General features: G+C 44.3%; 3 protein-coding genes across 4 annotated transcripts in view; 1 reads left to right on the forward strand and 2 right to left on the reverse strand.

Moving 5' to 3' along the window:
• Positions 1–6,825, forward strand: part of lef1 (lymphoid enhancer-binding factor 1) — a 40,644-nt gene extending 33,819 nt beyond the window's left edge. For both annotated transcript variants that reach the window (XM_053419359.1, XM_053419361.1), the window contains exon 11: positions 6,672–6,825. The gene's annotated coding sequence lies outside the window, so the exon portion shown is untranslated. The remainder of the gene's footprint in view (positions 1–6,671) is intronic.
• A 2,046-nt stretch (positions 6,826–8,871) lies between these two features.
• hadh (hydroxyacyl-CoA dehydrogenase) lies at positions 8,872–12,363 on the reverse strand. The gene is made up of 8 exons (XM_053419362.1): positions 12,182–12,363; positions 11,175–11,303; positions 10,921–11,078; positions 10,528–10,654; positions 10,194–10,283; positions 10,045–10,117; positions 9,826–9,942; positions 8,872–9,195 (listed from the first exon to the last, which is right to left on the reverse strand). Exons 1-8 carry the CDS (start codon positions 12,296–12,298, stop codon positions 9,077–9,079), a joined length of 930 nt encoding a protein of 309 aa, XP_053275337.1. The 5' UTR covers positions 12,299–12,363; the 3' UTR covers positions 8,872–9,076.
• Positions 12,364–13,495: 1,132 nt separating this feature from the next.
• On the reverse strand, positions 13,496–17,582 carry LOC128436645 (cytochrome P450 2U1). Its single transcript, XM_053418440.1, has 5 exons — positions 17,033–17,582; positions 15,552–16,202; positions 14,997–15,158; positions 14,738–14,905; positions 13,496–14,658 (listed from the first exon to the last, which is right to left on the reverse strand). Exons 1-5 carry the CDS (start codon positions 17,472–17,474, stop codon positions 14,477–14,479), a joined length of 1,605 nt encoding a protein of 534 aa, XP_053274415.1. The 5' UTR covers positions 17,475–17,582; the 3' UTR covers positions 13,496–14,476.
• Positions 17,583–17,942: the final 360 nt, after the last annotated feature.

The following is a 17,942-nucleotide window of genomic DNA, read 5'->3' on the forward strand; positions in this document are numbered from 1 at the left end:
ATGGACACCCTTGCTGATTCTCAGTGACAGCCTTAAACTAATATGCATAATACCAAGGATACTGCCACAACTCCCCAAGCCCTCAATTTATGCAGATCCCAAAGAGCTGGATTGAGGTTAGCTCGGTGTAGACGCCAAAAAACATCTTTAAATGAACTCGTTGGTCTATTTCTTTTCATCTGCCCCAGCCTCCACCCCATCTGTCTCTGCCCCTGTGTGACAAATCAGGACGGACATTTGTTCGTGACTTAATTCTTCAGACACATTCTCGACACGTTTTGCTCCATTCGATTTTTATTTTTAGCATCTGCACCATCGTAATGAAGACCGTCCAGCATTACAATTGCTCCATTCTTGGTCGATTTTATGAAAGGGAAAAATTGACTTGAGACGTTTTTATATTAACATACTTTATGGCCGTTGCAGAGTTTTTCTGCCTGTGAGGCAAACTGGGAGTCGAGTCGTCGGGCTGTGTTTTATGGATGACATTGCTTCTCTTTGTTATCTTTAGCATGTCAAACACTGGGGCCGCCACACAGCTGGCTCTCACCGCAGTGGAAGAGCACTCTGAGAAGTCATTACTCTGACATTGTGAAATTAGGATTTCCGTCTCTTAGCCTCTGCCCTCTGTTTTCACTTCACACCGACTCAAAGAGCGCACTGAAACTCCTCCTCTCCCTCACTTTTTTCTTTATTTTGTTTCTCCCCTGTCTTGCTTCCTCTCGCCCTGTCAGCCTTTTGTCTGACTCAGCCCCTCTGATTCACGGCCCTAAAGATGGTTATCAGGACCAGATACATACGTGCCCTCCGGGCTTTTTCATTCTGTCTCGGCTGCTGCACATTTTTTTCACAGGAGGGAGACACTCCTAACAAAGGTGGCTTTTTGATTTGGCTGGTGGGAACTGTGGAGTTGCACACACTTGCAAAATGCCATAAAACTGCATGAGTCATCTCGCCCCGGCTCTTATGAAGGTGCTCCTTTGTCCGGATGCAAAACGAAGCGTCTTTACTTGTCAATTATTCTTTGTCGGTGCATCAAGGCCCGTTTCGAGCCACATGGTCCTGGTGCAGAAACATGAAAAGAAAAAGTATAGCAGGAGCTTTGGTGGCGACTCTCTCTTCCTCCTCCTCCGCCTCCTCCTCCTCCTCTTCTGTCGTGGCCCGGCTCTGCTCCCTCTGATGTGTGCAGCCAGGAGTCAGCTGTCAAAAGACTTTTGATGAGCAAAGAGAGAAGAGAGGAGAGGAGAGGGAGGGAGGGAGTGAGTGAGTGAGTGTGTTAGGGGAAAGGGAGAGCGAAAAATGCGGGCCAGAAGAAAATCCCTCATTCTGGAGAGTTCAGTTCTGTGAGTTTGCCCAATCTCACTCAACTGCCACTCATCCTTCAGCCTCCATCCCTTATTTATTTCCCGCTTCTCTATATTTGTTGCCTCTAACCGTCTCCCTCTCTCTATCTGTGTGTGCCTGTTTCCACCAGACCCTCATCACTCTCTGCACATTTCACACACACCCGAGCAGCCACACACACACACTCCAGCCGCAATTAGGCAAGATCCAGTGTCCGCCTCTATTTCCCGAGTCGTTTCAATTTGGCACTGAGCCTCTAGGCTGCCGCGGCACAGCCCAGTGGCTCCACACCCTCCCTTATTAGTGACCTGGGATAATTGAGGAAGGAATCCGGATCGCAAAAGAAAAGACGGACTCTGGGTCTGGAGTTGTTTTTTTAAAATTGTACTTCTTCACAGAAAAAAGTAGTAGTCACGGTTGGGAAGCGAAAGCGAGAAGAGAGATATTTGGGCTTAAATCAGAGCAACGCCCTGGCTAATGTTGCTGTGGGCAGGATATAGAATTGGAAAAGGTTCACCCCCTCTGCCCCTCCCTCCCCCCTGACCTCCACAAAGCAGACTCTGTGGAGACAAATAACCCCTCAGCACTCGCTTCACGGGCTTCCAGAGGGTGGCACTATGTCAAAACGCGGTGCAATGCAAACGACTGTGGTTTTAGCTCAGAAGTACAAATCTTGGACTCCGACAGGGTTGTCTCATCCCGGGCCTGGCAGCAGCCCACTCGAGAGGGAGAGAAAAACCATTAAGATGAGGATATAACCCTCTTAAAGTTCGGTGTTTACATGCAGCTAAAGTGCTGCCATTGTTTAGACTGGGAATGGAGATTTGTTTTGATTGAGTCACGGGCCCATTGTGCTGTGGTTTGGTCAGCTGCAGGAACAGTATGAGGGTCCAGTCTCTCAGCTTTTCTTTTTGTTGTGTTTTTTGTAATGTCTTCTTCACTTCCTCCCTTTCTCTCTCTGCGTCTACCCCCCCCCCCCCCCCCCCCAGCCCTCATTCCAAACCCCCCTATTTTCTTCTTCTTGTTTTGGGAAGAGGCGGAGATATGTGGCCTCGTAAAAACGCTCGTGAGATGCTTATCTGTGAACGAAAGGCCCCCAGGTAACGCCGGGGCACAGACAGGAAGAGAACAGCGAGGTCTGAGGGAAGCAGTGTTTATTTTTATTTTACTCCACTCGGTCGGGTAATTGTCAAAGGAGGCGAAAAAAAACTCGGCCCCTTCTCATTTTCATCCCTCGCTCATTTTCTGCCACTTTACTCCTCTCTGTCACCGCTCCTCCTCTTCCCTGCTCCTCTCCTCTGTCCCGGTGGTGAATACGAGCGGCGGTGGCGGCCCTTTGAAGCCAGACCACAGCAGAGGGAGCCGTCATTGTGTGGGCCCTTTGAATGTGCTCTAACCTCCAACCCCCCCCTCTACCCCCCCTCAGCCTGCAGCGGCTCAGACTGAGCGGTGCGGGGGCACACGGCCAGACTTCAGCTGCCCGGGCCCCCCAGCGATGCCGCCTCAGATGTGGGCAATGCCTCCCACCACCTCCCCCCCCCCGATCCTCCCACACCTCCTGTGCCCCCCCCCCCCCCTTGTCTCACCCACACATGCCTGAGGTTTGGGGTTTTGGTGTCTCCCCTCCTCCCCTCCCCCCCCCCCCCCCCCCCCCCCCCCTTGACCACAGCCAGTCCCCACCCTTCCTTACGCTCACATATTTAAGTCTTTTCCTCCTCTTTTCTTTCTCCCTATTTAAGCCCCTCCTGACTGACTTGTTAGTTTCTGATATCCCCCCCCGTGAAAAGACACAATACCCCCCCGAGCCTGACTTTATATTGGAGGTTAAAAAGTATATGCTTTTTTTTTTAAAGCGGCAGTTTCTTTTTAAGTTGAATGTCTAAGAAAGTGCTGACAGGGGCAGGGAGTTCAGTTTAAGACGTCGCCTTCCCTTCCAGGTGCGTTTTTTTTTATTACCCTGCCTCTTTATTTATTTCCCCCTGGTGTGTTGAAGAGAAGCTCTGCCACCACTTTCATAGAGGAGGCTGCTTTGAGAAGGAGTCACCAGAGCGAGCAGTGCAGTCCCGGCAGAGGTCAAAGCCAAGGCTTGTCACCACGGCGGAGACTGAATGCACCGATGTTTCCTTTGCTGGAGCTCATCATCTGTTGGTGTGACCTCAGAGGACGATAAAAACAGAGAGAATGAATTGACGCTCAAGTTTCAGCATTGCTCCCCATTAGATTTGGTTGATTTAGTTACATCTACCAGGGAGGTCATATTTTCACCTCCGTCAATTTTTGTTTGCGACCAAAATTACGCATTTCCATGAAAGGATGTGGTATCAGTCAGAGAAGAACCCATAAAAGTTTCTTGACATTTTCAACAATTTCCCATAAAACAATGGATCTTGATTTTAAAAAAAATTACAAATTTATGGGACTGATATCCGAGTGTGTGCAGCTCGATTACATGTATGTTAGGAGACTACTGGGCCTTGGAGATATGCACTTTACTGACTGCCATTATAGTTGGTTCTGTTTTTTTATTTACAAGCAAAAACCTCAAACATTCATTGGTTTCAGCCCCTCTTGGTTTGCAACATGTTTCAGATGTTGATCAGACCAACAGAGCTCTTTGTTACTATCGACTTTTTTTTGTCATTCGCGGTTTGACATTTTTATTGACAATCCTCGGTAAAAACAATTGAATAGTTAATCCAAAAATAGTTGACGGATATATGGATGATGAAAATAATCAGCGTCCTGTGAGGAAGGAACTGCTGACAGCTATTACGTTAGTAATACGTCACTTCTTAACTATGTTAGCGTAGATGCTACTTTAGCATCAGTATTTCTTCACAAAAAAGTAAATGATGACCCTGGATGCTTTTCATTCATCTCTTAATTGGTGTCCTTGGCAACCATGATTGACCGTTTAATCCAACCACCTGCCAAATTTATTCTGAAATCGCGTGCTGATTCCAATCTGAAATGTTCTGGTGTAACAACATCATCTCCCACATCAGGTTCATGAAACTAAGAAATCACAGATCGTCCTTCACTTGGATTCCTCTCGATCTCCCCTCAGTCTTTCCCTCTCTCCTCTGCCATGGTAAAGTCTGCTCCTCAGCCCGCGCTGGAGACACCTCTCTCCACTTGGCTTATTTTTAGAGTAATTTGTCAGCAGTGTTTTCCCGTTTAATGGCACAGAAAGAAACCCCAGAGCTCTGTGTCGGGAGCGAGGGAAGGAGCAGCGGAGGTGGGTGGGTCGGTGGGTTTGGAGGTTAAGGGGCTATGAGGCAGGCGGGCCCCAGCTGCGGGCTCTTTGATTCGGCCGGGGAGGTGAAAGCGGCGATTGAGACGCGAGGCTGTGCCAGTTATCTTAACCTCACACACTTCAAAAGCTGGGCGAGAGCTTGTCCGACGGCTTCCCCTTCCCCCCCCCTCCCTCCGTCCCGTAGAGGGAAAGGAATTGGGGGAGAGAGAGACGTGGGGGGGGGGGGGGGGGGAGACTAAACCTTTGCTAGCTGTCTGAACAGAGGAGCGTTTCATTTCCTGCAACAAAAAAAAACTAAAAAAATCCAGCCGGCATTCCTGAGCACTAATGTAGAGAGAGGAGGAGGAGGAGGAGGAGGAGGAGGAGGAGGAGGAGTTGGAGGGAGGTGAGGTGAAGTGAGGGGAGAGGAGAGGAGGGGTCAAGTTGCTCCTGAATCCCAGTGTTTGTGTCGACTGGACCTTGTGAAGCGCTGGCCTGCTGCCCCCTACAACCAACCACCACGCAAGCACACATCCCTGCTGTTACCACCAGCCTTTTTTTTTAAAGACACGCACACACAAACACACACACACACACACACACACACATACACACACACACACACACACACACACACACACACACACACACACACACACACTTCTCGCCCGCAGCCCTTCAGGCCTCTTCCCCGGGCAGGAAGGCCGGTGCTTTTCATGTCTGTGGTAGGGGGAGGAAAAATGCTCCCCAGGAAACAGGGTGCAGCACCGGGCGTGCGGGCCGGCTTTGAGATCCTGGGATGAAAAGAGGGAGGGCGGCGGAGGTAAATAAAAGCGACAGGGGCTCTCTCTCTTTCTCTCGGAGCACTGTGTTCCTTTCAGTTTCTGCTCTGTGCGGCTCGGGGGTCAGCTCTCCTTGGGAAAGGTGGCCTCCGTCTGTTCCCTTTTATCCACATGTGGTAAAGCAGTCTGCAGGATGGTGTGTGTGCGTGTGTGTGTGTGAGCTAAGAATTTGGAGTGTTAAGATGCAGCGAGCAGCAGGGCTCAGCTGACTTCTCTCCCACAATAACACACTCTTGGCTTTGCCACAAGGGAGAGGCAAACTAATACCGTTTTTTTGTTTTTTTCTCGTCTTCGCAAAACATCCATCTTTTTAGTCGCAAGAGGCAGCCATGCACCTCTGTCTCTGCCTCTCCACTTTGATCACAGATTCTATTTGATGCCGCTACGGCCTAAAATATCTCTCCCTGGCTTGTCAATAACTTAAGCCGACTGTGTCTGGTGAGCTCGAGCCCAGATCACGAGACAGAAATGAACTCTTTCTGCAGCTTGACAAACAATTCCCCCGTCAGGGAGATGCGCCAAACTTCATTCAGTCCCCTGTGATGTGGATTGAGCAGTCAGGTGACATTTTCCTTTACGCCACAGCGTCGACCTGCACCTGAACTGTGTTTGTTCTGATAATTACCAACAACAATTCGGTGAACTCTCGCTTGTGTTAACCAGCTGGGTCACTGCGATGATCCTCCTGCGCCGAGAGCCTTCCTTCATCTTGTTTTCCCATCGCCCACCTGCAGCGGCCTCCTAAATGTCAAACCAGAAGCTGCACAATCGGGCGCTCGCCTTCAGAGACTGGGAGGAGGAGTGAGTGAGTCAGGGGAGGGCACAGAGGAGCGCGGCGTTGCCAGCTGGGTCACGGCAACCCCCATGTCGGACTAGATGAAAGCCAGACCAGCCCACATCCTGTCGCCGACCTATAACCCCTCTGTAGTTCAGTGCCGGGCCCGACACAGCGGCTTTCATTCAATCAGCTGTAACGCTAAGAACATAACACTCTACTGATTGATCTTGTTGATTGTAATTTGCCCCTCCCTGACGTGGGGGGGGGGGAGACGTGCTCGCACAGTGACACACTTCTGAGTCACCGTGATTCATCTTGATATGTCTGGTTTTGGTTAATGTGACGTGGACGTGACCTGTGTTTTTCCTGTTTTCTCTTTCAGCAGATTTTTCTTCTGTACAGAGATGCAGTGGCTCCACAGTCAGAGCGGCTCATTAATCCACTTTTGTTTTCTTCTTCCTTTGCTCTTCAGGAGGAAAACGGAACAATTTCTCCACATGCAAAGCGAAGGCAGCAGCTACGGGCCCTCTTCTAGAGATGGAGGCCTGTTAGATTTCATGAAGACCCTTAAATCTCCAAACTGAAGCCTCCACTTCTCAGAGGATCCCCCCCCCCTCCCCCCTGTCCCACCCCAACTACACCTACTCCCTTCAACACAGTCACATGCCACCACCACCACCATCACCACCACCGTTCACCAAAAAAAACACTTCACTGTTCGACAACACTTCCTTCCTGAAGGCGCCTGCTGTAGAGACACTGAACTGAACAAGACAATCATGATTAGTTGGAGCACCCTCACGAAAACCCCACTCTCGCACCGGGAAATGAAACCCAGAATCCACGTCTGTGTTTTGTCAGGTTCCTGTATCGACTCGAGCTTCACCACGATCCAAGGCACTGCACTGAAAAAAAACTAAAACGGAAAAACAGCAGCAATTTGTTGATGTGCACACAAACTCCTTCCCCCTGCACTGCCCAAACTCCCAAGACACCCGTCCCTAAGTTATTGTAACTTATTTGTCACCTCTGTTCATTTGTATAGTTTTATTAGGCCGACCTTCACGCCCTCACCCCCCTCCCCTCGTCTCTCTCTCTCTCTCTCTCTCTCACTGGATTTTTGGAGCCCCTTTGAGGTTTCACTCGACTGACCAAACACCTCTTTATAGACTGCACTAAGGAAGATGGAGGGATCTCATCTCGTCTAAAGAAACGTCCTCAAGACGCCATTTTAGTTTGTCGCTGACCAGTTGGTGCAAAAAAGGATCAACGTTTTGATTTGCTTTTCATTTAAGACTGAATTTTATTTTGAATGCTTTTTTTGTATCTTGAACCCTCGTTTCAATTTCTCGGTGTATATTTTAGTGATTTTCTTTTTTTTAATATTGTTTTTTTTATATAGTGGTATATATGAAAATAAGCTTTGGACACAGGAAAGCCATTTTTCTTGTTGAAGCGTCTTGCAGAAAATTGAAACTTAAGGCTTCTTTTGATAACTATTTGTAACAAATAGTGACCTCGAGTCTTGCTCAGATGTAAAATAATGCTCAGTATGTGTACTTTTTAAAAACTGTCAGGATATGTCAATTTTCTTGGTATTTTTGCAGGCAACATGAGGACAAAGGCAAGAGTGATAGCTCAGAGGCCTATATTTTATTGTTCTGAAACATGACAAATGAAGCAGATATATATATTTACCCCAGCACTTGGCAGTCTTTCTTTTATTGCAATGGACCTTTGTCTTTCCTCTCTGGTAGCTAATAGTGTGTCTTTAGCCATGTTGTTTATTCCATGCAAGCATCTCTGTAACATTTTTGATTTCAATGCTCTATTTTAGTATTACTTGATGAATTCCTTTTTTTAATTATCATATTCTGGGTCACTGTCATCTTGGTTTAGCATTTTGCTTACCAAGTGGTCATATTTGAACTGTTTCAACATGTTTTTTTTGTTTGTTTTTTATTTTGTTTTTGTTTGTTTTTTAAAGAAAAATAAAAAGGCACCATTGGCTCATGTGATCCCTTGTGTGGTGTCAAGACCGGCGCTGGAAGGGCCAGATGTAAAAGTCTGAGTCGCACTTAGAGATTATAAATCAAACACAATCAGTTCAACACAATTAAAACTCTAAAAACACACAGATACTGTATAATTGCAATGATAATGAAAAGCCCATCATCCAAGTATAAAACTCTTACATCTGGGTAACAAGGTGATTTTTTCCTGAACTGTCAAACTGTAAAAATCTCAAGGTAAAAATTCTATGACGTAAACACTATTGGATCAAAGAGCAAAGATCAAAGAATACAACTTCAAATCTGAATTGTGCCTCTAGTATGTCCCCATTTTAAATGAGACAGCGCCACCTTGTGTTCGTTGTGTGAGATGTTTTTTAAAGCATCTGACAAATGGCTCATACACGCCCCCTTCAACACTGACTGAGGATGCAATAGTGGAATTACAATATAAAGTACATTAAGTATATTATATATGTGATGTGTTTAGTTTCTTCATGTAATGTGCAGAATGACATGTGAGCAGAGTTTGACCTATCAGCTGTTTTCATATCCATCTACTGAAGAGGGATAATGGGTAAGAGGCCTTCACATTAGATGTTGAGCATGAGTGTCACTGATGTTCATGTGTATCTGCAAAACAGTCAAACGCCAGAAAAGTACTTTAAAAATCTATTTTATTTAATTACATTTAATCTCTTCAAAGATATTCAAGGGACGACGTGCATAAGAAAAAATGGACTGAGACAAAAGTTGACCTTTAACATAGAAGGCACATTTTCTATTTCTGTTTCTTATCAGTCCTTTGATAGCTTATTTCTGAAGTCCGGACTCGTCCCTCCACACAAAACACAGTGAAACGTATCTATTTGTATTTGTAGAATCCTTCTCCGTTCTTTCTGCCATATTTTCCCTCTGCAACCAACTTGTTCAACAGCTCACTCTGGCCAAACAGTGGGTTGTTGGGGTCCTTTTCAGTCCAACCTACAAAAAAAGAGAAGAAGTAGATGCTGTTATTCAAATTAGATTTGTTTCTCCTTTCTTGCAGTAGTTTCTCCAGACTGACACAGCCGTGCCACTATTAGATTTCCACTCTTATTTAATGTCATGTAACTTATTGTGTGTGTAAATGATCTCTTTAGTTACAAAGGCCAAAGTACACAGCCGAGGGAGTCTTTCTCTCCTACATTCTTCTTTTTTCCTCAAACCAGGTTACGTGTCTCCAGCTACTGGTTAGCTTGGCTCATACAGGTACAGCAGAACCGACGCCACTGTTATCGTAGCGAAGGCAGTGCTAACAGCTGATCAGGGCATCTCTGGGGCGTGACGTTTCTGACACACCCTATAAGGGAATGACCAATCACAAAAGAGTGGATCAGCTGACCAATCAGAGCAAACTGGGCTATTTGGGAGTTGGACCACAAGTGTTTCAGACTGAAGGTGGAAGGACGTGTGGCAGCTGTTTACCACATGAGACAAAAAAACAAGCATTCTGCATGTAGGTCCACTATAGTAAACAAGTAGATTCAAATTATGAACCTGCAAAAGCCGAAACAATTGAAATGTTAAATCAAGTCATAAACACAATCAATATTTACCACACAGTTCACTCACCGTCCATAATAAACTTCATAGTGTCCAATCCTACGTAATCAGAGAGCTCGAAGGGTCCCATGGGATAACCAGCACCGAGTTTCATGGCAATATCAATGTCCTCTTTGGATCCGTGTCCTGAGGAAGACAAGGGACAACACAGAAAAACATTTACTCAAGCAAATAATAACAAATAAATGAGAGCTCCGATTCTTTCACAGTGGTTCCAGGTATACAAACCTCTCTCATGCAACCGGATGGCCTCCATTATGTAAGGAACTAGCAGGCGGTTCACAATGAACCCTGGTGTGTCCTGGGTGAAGAGAGGTCAGTTACTGCTTAGTGGACAGACATATTCTGTAAGACATGAATCAGTCATCAGAACTCACCTTGCAGGACACTGGTGTTTTACCGAGCATTTTGCTGAAGTTAAGGAGGGAATCAAACGTCTCTTGGCTTGTTGCTGAAGTTCCAATGACCTGGAGAAGATTAGACAAATATTAATAAATTAATAAACTTAATGTATACGGCCTATGGATATGAATGATAGGAACATGAACATCTGAACTTGTTTTCAAAGGCCTGAAAAGGGAAGAAAGACATACACATCACATCTACTGCTTTAGGTCTTATGCAACTATGTGAATCTGTGTTTTCCCCTGTTGTTCCCTGTTAAATACACAAACGCATAAATAAAACACAGACTGCATTCTGGGGCCTCACCTCTACAAGCTTCATCATGGGGACGGGGTTGAAGAAGTGAAGGCCACCGAATCTGTCGAGTCGGCTGGTGCAGCTGGCGATGTCGGAGATGGGCAGCGAGGACGTGTTGCTGGCAAAGATGGTGTGTCTAAAAAAAGTTACAGAAACACAGTGAGTGAGGAGCACGTAAGACAGACACGTCCAAATACAACACGTGTCCTCTTACCTCTCATATTAGGAAATTAATATCATTCAGTGTTTTTAAAAACTGATTACTGATGTACAAACAATACAAACAGAAACTTGCAAAACCCAGAAAATAGAGAAGTGGAGTTATGTTACAACGCTACTGCACTTGCTTCTAATGGAACACTTGTAGCTGATCAATTAAATCAGAAAGGGGACAGTTCTTACTCTGGTGCCAGCTTGTCGAGCAGACCAAACAGATCCTGCTTGACCTTCAGATTCTCCACGATGGCCTCCAACACAAGATCTGTGCTCTGAGCGGCAGATCCAGCATCTGTGGATGTTGACACATTCTGCAGGACTTTCTGAATGAACTCCTCACCCGCCTGAAAAACACACAAAATACATCCTCTATTAATTACACACGTTTCACTCCGATCTTGACCTGGTTGTATTCTGTCTGTTGATCTGCTGCTTCTTACCTCCGGCTTGTCGGCGAACTTCTTCTTCACCACTCTTTTAAGGCTCCCTTCAATTCCCTTGACGGCCTTCTTCAGGATGTCTTCATTAGTGTCCACCAGCGTCACCGAGTGGCCGGTTGTTGCAGCGACCTTCAGGGAGGAGGTTCAAACTTGTCAGTGAGGATAAAAACACGGTGTTAATGACCTTGTTTCGAGTAGAATATGAATGTCGGGGGTTACGGACATTTTGATGACACCACAGGAACAGTATGGAGGCATTTGTGTGTTTTTTCTGTTGTTTTCTTTTACGTTTGAAGAAGTGGTCACTATTTACTTTAATTGTATTGGATTTGCCTGCAAAGCTGTTCACTCCTGACACTCGAAAAGTGTTTTTATGGATTCAAACACTTCACCCACTGCCTCCATCGGCACAGTGGTAATTAGATAATGAGTGAATTGTCATTTTAAGGTGAACTATCTCCTTAAAGCCTTAACTGACCTGATTCATTATTTCTGCATAATAACTCTCTGCAGGAACTTAATGTGTTTACAGTCACAAAATGAATGATTATCCAAAGTGTGTTTTCGCTGTTGACGATGCACAGAGCAGTGCATGCAGGGAAATGGAGGAGAAACATATTAAAAGTGACGGTGCAACAGCTGGGTGGGTTTGTGTTAAAAATAGGGAAAAAGTCATAATACAAAACTTCATACAAGGACCATGTTGCACAACGAGCATTGTTGTTAAACCAGTCCAGTCACAACACAAGGAAACAGGCTCACCTGCCCACTGGTTGATCTGCAGACACCAGCCTATGAAAACTTTCTATTTTGGCAACTGTGCCATTAAATCATTTATCAACTAGTCTCTTTGTCATGAGCAACATAAAGATCTATTCGCAGCAGTGGGTGAAACTTTCAGCTCTGTCCCCTCATGTCCTCCAGCAGCTGATCTCAGGTTACTTTTACTGAAGCTAACTGTTAGCTACGAGGCTAACCCCAACCCAGGAAGACCTGTGTCCGCTCACCTGTGCGATCCCGGCTCCCATCTGTCCCCCTCCGATGATGGTCACATGTTTGATGGCAACGTGTCTGACCGCGGAGGTGGACAGAGCTCTGCGGAGGTGCGGGGTGAAGAACGCCATGATGAGAGAGGAGCTACGATCCGGTGTGGTGACGAATCGTGTTACCCCCGGTAAAGTGGTGTCTCCCAGGCTGCGCCCCCTGTCGGTGGCGAGCGTGAGGATCGTGTGTTTGCTGCAGGCGGAAGTGAAGGAGGAAACGTTTTCACGGGGAGACAGATTTCAACATAACACCGGAGGGGAACGAAGGTCGTCGGTCACGTGATCACGCGCACGCTGCCGTGACCTTTTACCCACATCTAGTTAAATATCAGGATAATAAATACACACGTGAGATTAGTTCAAGAGCTGCAGGTTTATACAGTTTAACAGTGTCTCTAAAGGACCATCTGGGAATTGGCAAAGTCAAAATTCATAGGTTAGGAATATGATCTCTATCAAATATATGTTTTGATAGAATAAAAACAATTAAAATACACTATATACTATTTATAATCATCCTCATTGTTTTGGTCTTAAATTATATTTTAATAAACAAATGTGGTTTTAAAGTTATTTAAAATGTCTTTCTTGCAACCTCTACTTCACCTGATTGTTTTATTTATTTATTTATTTCCTTCCTTCCTTCTGTCTGTCTTTTTTTTCTCTTTTCGCTTTAATTAAGCACTGATTTTATGACATTATAAAACATATTTAATGTCATGAATTGTATTATAATTGTCTTGTAAAGCACTTTGTTTAGTAAAGTGCGTAATAAATAAAATGTATGATAATTTTCATACCATTTCATTTGCAACAATCGATCCTTATTTATAAGCTGTTACTTGAAGTCCGTTTCAAATCCTCCTTCAGTGAAAGTATCAATAATTTATCATGATTATAAGTACTTCAATTACTCTATGAAGAATTGAATACCATTTTGAGTGTGCCAGTGATACCAGCAGTTTATCCTCTACCTCTCAAATCAATGTAGTGAAGTAAAAAGTTCCCAAAAAAATGGTGAAGTAGATGTGTAAAGTTTTATGGAAGTTAGTAAGTACAAACAATTATCTAATTGGCACAGTACTTGTAATCTGCTTTGTTTAACTCAGTGTTGCTGTACAATCCTGGTCTAATTCATACATTTCACTGACCACCTCATACATTTATGAGTGAGCACAGTAAAAATAACTTTCTTGATTTCCTGGTATAGAGAATAACATCTTGGAGCTTAAGTGGAGGATGTTAACAAGTGTAAATGAAAAAATGGACACGTTGGTGGAAAATCAGCAAACACATTTTTAATGCCCTTTAAACACATTATAAACTTTCCATGTGATTGTCAAGAAGTCACAGCTTCGTCTCTTTTCCAGCTCTGAGATGATTTTGATTAATGAAGTTATATATTATTGTTATAATTCACTTCCTTTGACTTAAATAGAACTTTACATTACACGGTACATGTGTCTTCATCAGACCACTGCATATTAACACCTTATAAAAAGTCTTAGAATGACCCCTGCTGGTGGACTGTTATAACAATATAACAGTATATGTATATGAAAATATATATTTCATATACATTTGTTTTCAATATGAAAATTTTGAATCACTTCATTCTTTCAGAATTAAAAACATGACTTAAATGATGTTATTTACGCAGCCACATATCAGTGGTTCCACGGCACTGGTTCAATTTCATATAATCTTTGTATATTACTTTCATTCTGAACCACTGACATAAACATTTCATTGCACATTGTGTCCGTGAAAGTTTTTAACACTGAGCTGACAATTTGTCCTGAAAAAAACCAGGGCCACAAAAATCCCATCATAATATTGGCAACAATTTAAAGAAATACTTTGAAAACAGTGAGAAAAGAAAAGGTATATATGTTTATGACCGAAGATAAATTATTAAAATAATCTGTCTTTATCAAGAGGTTGTCATTAATCCATAGATCAAGTCGGTGAGGAAATATATTAACAAACAAAAAATCTTCCTTTTTCTTGTGCCCCAATAAAGGACATAAGCATTTATATGTGGTTATTCCTATAATCTTTTATATGCAACATCAAATAATAAAGTGAAAGAATCATTCCATTGATAAAATCATATTTGAAATATTATTGATAAACCAAATGTATTCAATGGTCTCTCCAGGAGACCTTTGTTTGATCTACGTTTCCTCTCGCCCTTATTTAAAAGGTCATGGCTATCAGGAAACCCTGTTTACTGAAAATCTGTTCAAACCAGGTGTCTCAACTCCGAGGGCTCACACACACAGTGAACGGACAGGGGGCCAGTGTCAGGCCGAAGCGCCCGTGCAGAGGAGGAGGAGGTTTTCCCTCTGGGAGTCGGAATCTGAAGGCCTGGAGTAAACAAGTTACCATCAGGAACAACTCCATCTTCGCCAGCTGCTCGCCCATGCACACCCTGCGACCTGAGGGGCACAAGGGATAACTCATTGGTTCCTGGCACAAGCAGAGTTAAAATTCATTTATGAGTAACGAAAGGCATACCAATCCCAAATGGCATAAAGCAATCTTTCCTAAGCAACGTTCCATCATCATTCAAGAAACGTGCCGGGTTGAAATTGTCTGGCTCGTCCCACACACTGGGGTCTCTATGGACAGACCACAGATTGGGCAGAATAACTGTTCCTTTGGGAATAGTGTAGCCTCTGAACTCTACAAGAGAAAAAAACCCCACATGAAATCATTGAGCACCAACTGAGGATTTAGCAGAAAACGAGGGTTCGAACGTGTTGTTTAAGTTCACCTGTTGTCTTGGAGGCCATGTGCGGGATACCCAGAGGAACCACTACAATTATCCTCTGCACCTCCATGATGGTGGCTTCGGTAAAGGGCAAACTTCCTTTATCAGTCAGAGACGGGACCCGATGTTTCCCCACCACGTCATCAATCTCTGCCTGGACCTTTTCTACAATCAAAAGAAGAGAGGCAACATGACAACATGGCATCAGTCCTACACAACAAAGTGGGAATTCAGTACTTCAGCTGTTTCGAATTCCCTTTTTACAAATAACTGCTTCCTCATAATGTAGAAAACAGGATATGTAGTTCATAGGAGCTTAACATTTTTTCACTGAAGTCTACAACATGCTTTTCACCCAGCACTATATGAAGTGTAAATCTTAAAGAGTACAAAGTATTTATAGATTGAAAACATAAACGTTTTGTATCATCGATCATGATGACTGTGACTGTGTGTGCATCTTTAGTTGTTTCCACACTTTTTATCAACAATCCAATGGAAGGTTTATGAGGAAATCGGACAGAATCTGACTGGAGATATAGCAGGTGCTGTTTGTACCTTGGATATCCGGATATAAAACCATGTAGAGCAGAATCCACAGAACTGAATTGGTGGTGGTGTCTGTGCCTGCGATGAAGAGATCTCCCACGATATAAAAGAGATAATCCTCTGTGAAGCTGCTGTCCTCCTGTCCTGCAGCCTGCTGGGCCAGCATCTCCTTCAGGTACATGTCTACAAGATCCCTCGGGTTCTCAGGATCTAATGTTTCCCTGTGATTGGCAATGATGCTCTTCAGAAACACGGTGATGTCTCGTTCCACCTGCCTCAGCTCCTTGAAGACCCCAAAGGGCAAATAGTAGAGAAGCGGAAAGATGTTGATGAGGACCGCGGGGCTGTTGACGCAGATCTCCAGCCCGTGCTCCATCAGGTTGAGCAGCTTGCGGAACTCTGCGTCCTCGTGGTGGAAGCGTTGGCCCAGGGTCATCGAGCAGATGACGTTGGACACGGCGTTGCAGATGAGCGGGGCCATGTCCACGCCGGCGCCCCCGGACTCCTCGTTCAGTCGCAGCAGCTCCGTTTTGATGGTAGCCACACCTTGAACGATGCTGGGCTCAAAGCTCAACTTCCCAAAGCCAAACGTCCGGAGCATGGTGTGGCAGAACCTGCGTTGCTTTTTCCAAATCGGCCCGTAAGGTGCAAAGACGATTCCTAAAGTTGGATTAAATCAGAAAACAGAAGGAGCATTGAGGAATTTAAGTGTCAATTCATCCCTTTTCAAACGTACCTTTATGGAACTCATATATTTTTCCCTAAACAGTGGGGGAAATCCTTATTTTCTACTTTTGAACCTTTCTATATTAGTTTTGCAAGATTAGAGACATTTTTTTTTGACACAATTTATATCAGTCAATATCCATAATGATCATGATATGTTGTGATTTATTTAAAGACTTTTTTATCGCACTGTCTTTTACCATTCTAACTATCTTAATATATTCATTGATTATTCTATTAATTTAGTTATTCTTGATCTCCAATTGAACTTTTTATTCCATTTTATTAAGGCCCGAGCACTGAAAGGCACTGATAGACACTCAGGCCCTATTGAAATTGTAAGGATCATTTTTATTATTATTCAGGCAAATGAATTGGCTGTGTGTTATTATTGTACATTTTTTTCAGGCTTGTGAATTGGCTTTTTGAGGGCTTTAACATGCTCAACGCAGGATTCATTTCATTTCATTTGTTTTTATATTTACTATATTTTTTACAATTTGTTCTCTTTGTCCACAAAAATGAGTAATCATATGATAAAACGATACAGTTTAAAGATGTCTGTAAACATGTGGGAGTAGAAGAACAAAAGGAAACATGGGAGCAGTGAGATGAAATAATTAAATTGTTTTTATACAATGCAACATCTCATTATTTGTGTTTGATCTTGTTGTGTTTCTCCTCCCACTTTGACAATAACATGCATGAAAGGTGCATTATATATAAATATATATAAAACCTATGAGTGCCACCGGTGTCGTCACCTTTCCGTTTGGTCATGATGGAGACACTGGGGATGTCCGGCCGGTCGGAGAACTCCTCCGGGTGCTTCAGCAGCGCCTCCTTCACCGCCTCGTATCCGTTCAGCACCACGATCAGCTGCTTCCCCGCGAACAAGCTGAACACGGGACCGTACACGTTCGCCTGCTCCGTGAGAATCACCGCGGCGTTTCTCACCGGTTCCCCCGCCTCCGAGCCGGAGCCGGAGCTCGTCCACTTCCTCCGGAGGAAAGACGGCACCAGGAAGCCGCCGAAGTTACCGACCACCGGCCACGGTGTGGGGCCCGGGGGGATGTTGGCGAACTCCCGTTGTTTCCTATACAAGTGAAGTAAATAAAGCACCAGGAAGAAAAGTGCCACCGCTCCGGTGTTTACATGAGACAGAGAAGAGGAGCTGAAGAGCTCCAGACACGACGGAGGCAACATGGCGCCCACAGTTAGCGCCGAACCGCAGATAAACACGGTCCCGTCTTCTTCTTTACAGCACGCGACGGGCCGAGCTTTTTGTTTACTTCTCCATCGATCTGTTCCTGTATCGTAACGTGCTACCGTTACTGGATTCCCATTGGCTGGCGGAGCTGCTCCCCTGCTGTGATTGGTTCGTGGCGAGGAGTTTTTTAGCCCCCTCAGTTTGTCTCTCAGGGTCACCTGCAGTAACAAGTTCTTCTTCTTCTTCTTCTTCTTCTTCTTCTTCTTCTTCTTCTCTCTCTCTTCTTAATATTAGCTGTGACGGCCCGAAGGGATTCAGAAAATCAATAAATCAATCCAATGTAAATGTTGGAATAAAGAAATAAATATTTTGTATTTACTGTTAATTTTAATATCTTTTAAATTTTCTAAAAGGGCAATCTCGAGTTCTCTTCTCCCTCTTTTGTTGGGACAGGAGCAATATTC

Source organism: Pleuronectes platessa, chromosome 3, assembly GCF_947347685.1.
Source record: "Pleuronectes platessa chromosome 3, fPlePla1.1, whole genome shotgun sequence".
NCBI lineage: Eukaryota > Metazoa > Chordata > Actinopteri > Pleuronectiformes > Pleuronectidae > Pleuronectes > Pleuronectes platessa.

Bases quoted from the DNA above. Each gene is read 5' to 3' on its own strand.
- hadh (XM_053419362.1), bottom strand. From the start codon at position 12,298: ATGGCGTTCTTCACCCCGCACCTCCGCAGAGCTCTGTCCACCTCCGCG. The intron at 11,304-12,181 runs GTGAGCGGACAC...TCCTCCCTGAAG, and splicing joins TGGGAGCCGGGATCGCACAG to GTCGCTGCAACAACCGGCCA. The intron at 9,196-9,825 runs GTGAGTGAACTG...CTTTTTTTGTAG, and splicing joins TATGAAGTTTATTATGGACG to GTTGGACTGAAAAGGACCCC.
- LOC128436645 (XM_053418440.1), bottom strand. From the start codon at position 17,474: ATGTTGCCTCCGTCGTGTCTGGAGCTCTTCAGCTCCTCTTCTCTGTCT. The intron at 16,203-17,032 runs GTGACGACACCG...ATCCAACTTTAG, and splicing joins CATCATGACCAAACGGAAAG to GAATCGTCTTTGCACCTTAC. The intron at 14,659-14,737 runs GTATGCCTTTCG...TGTGCCCCTCAG, and splicing joins CTTTATGCCATTTGGGATTG to GTCGCAGGGTGTGCATGGGC.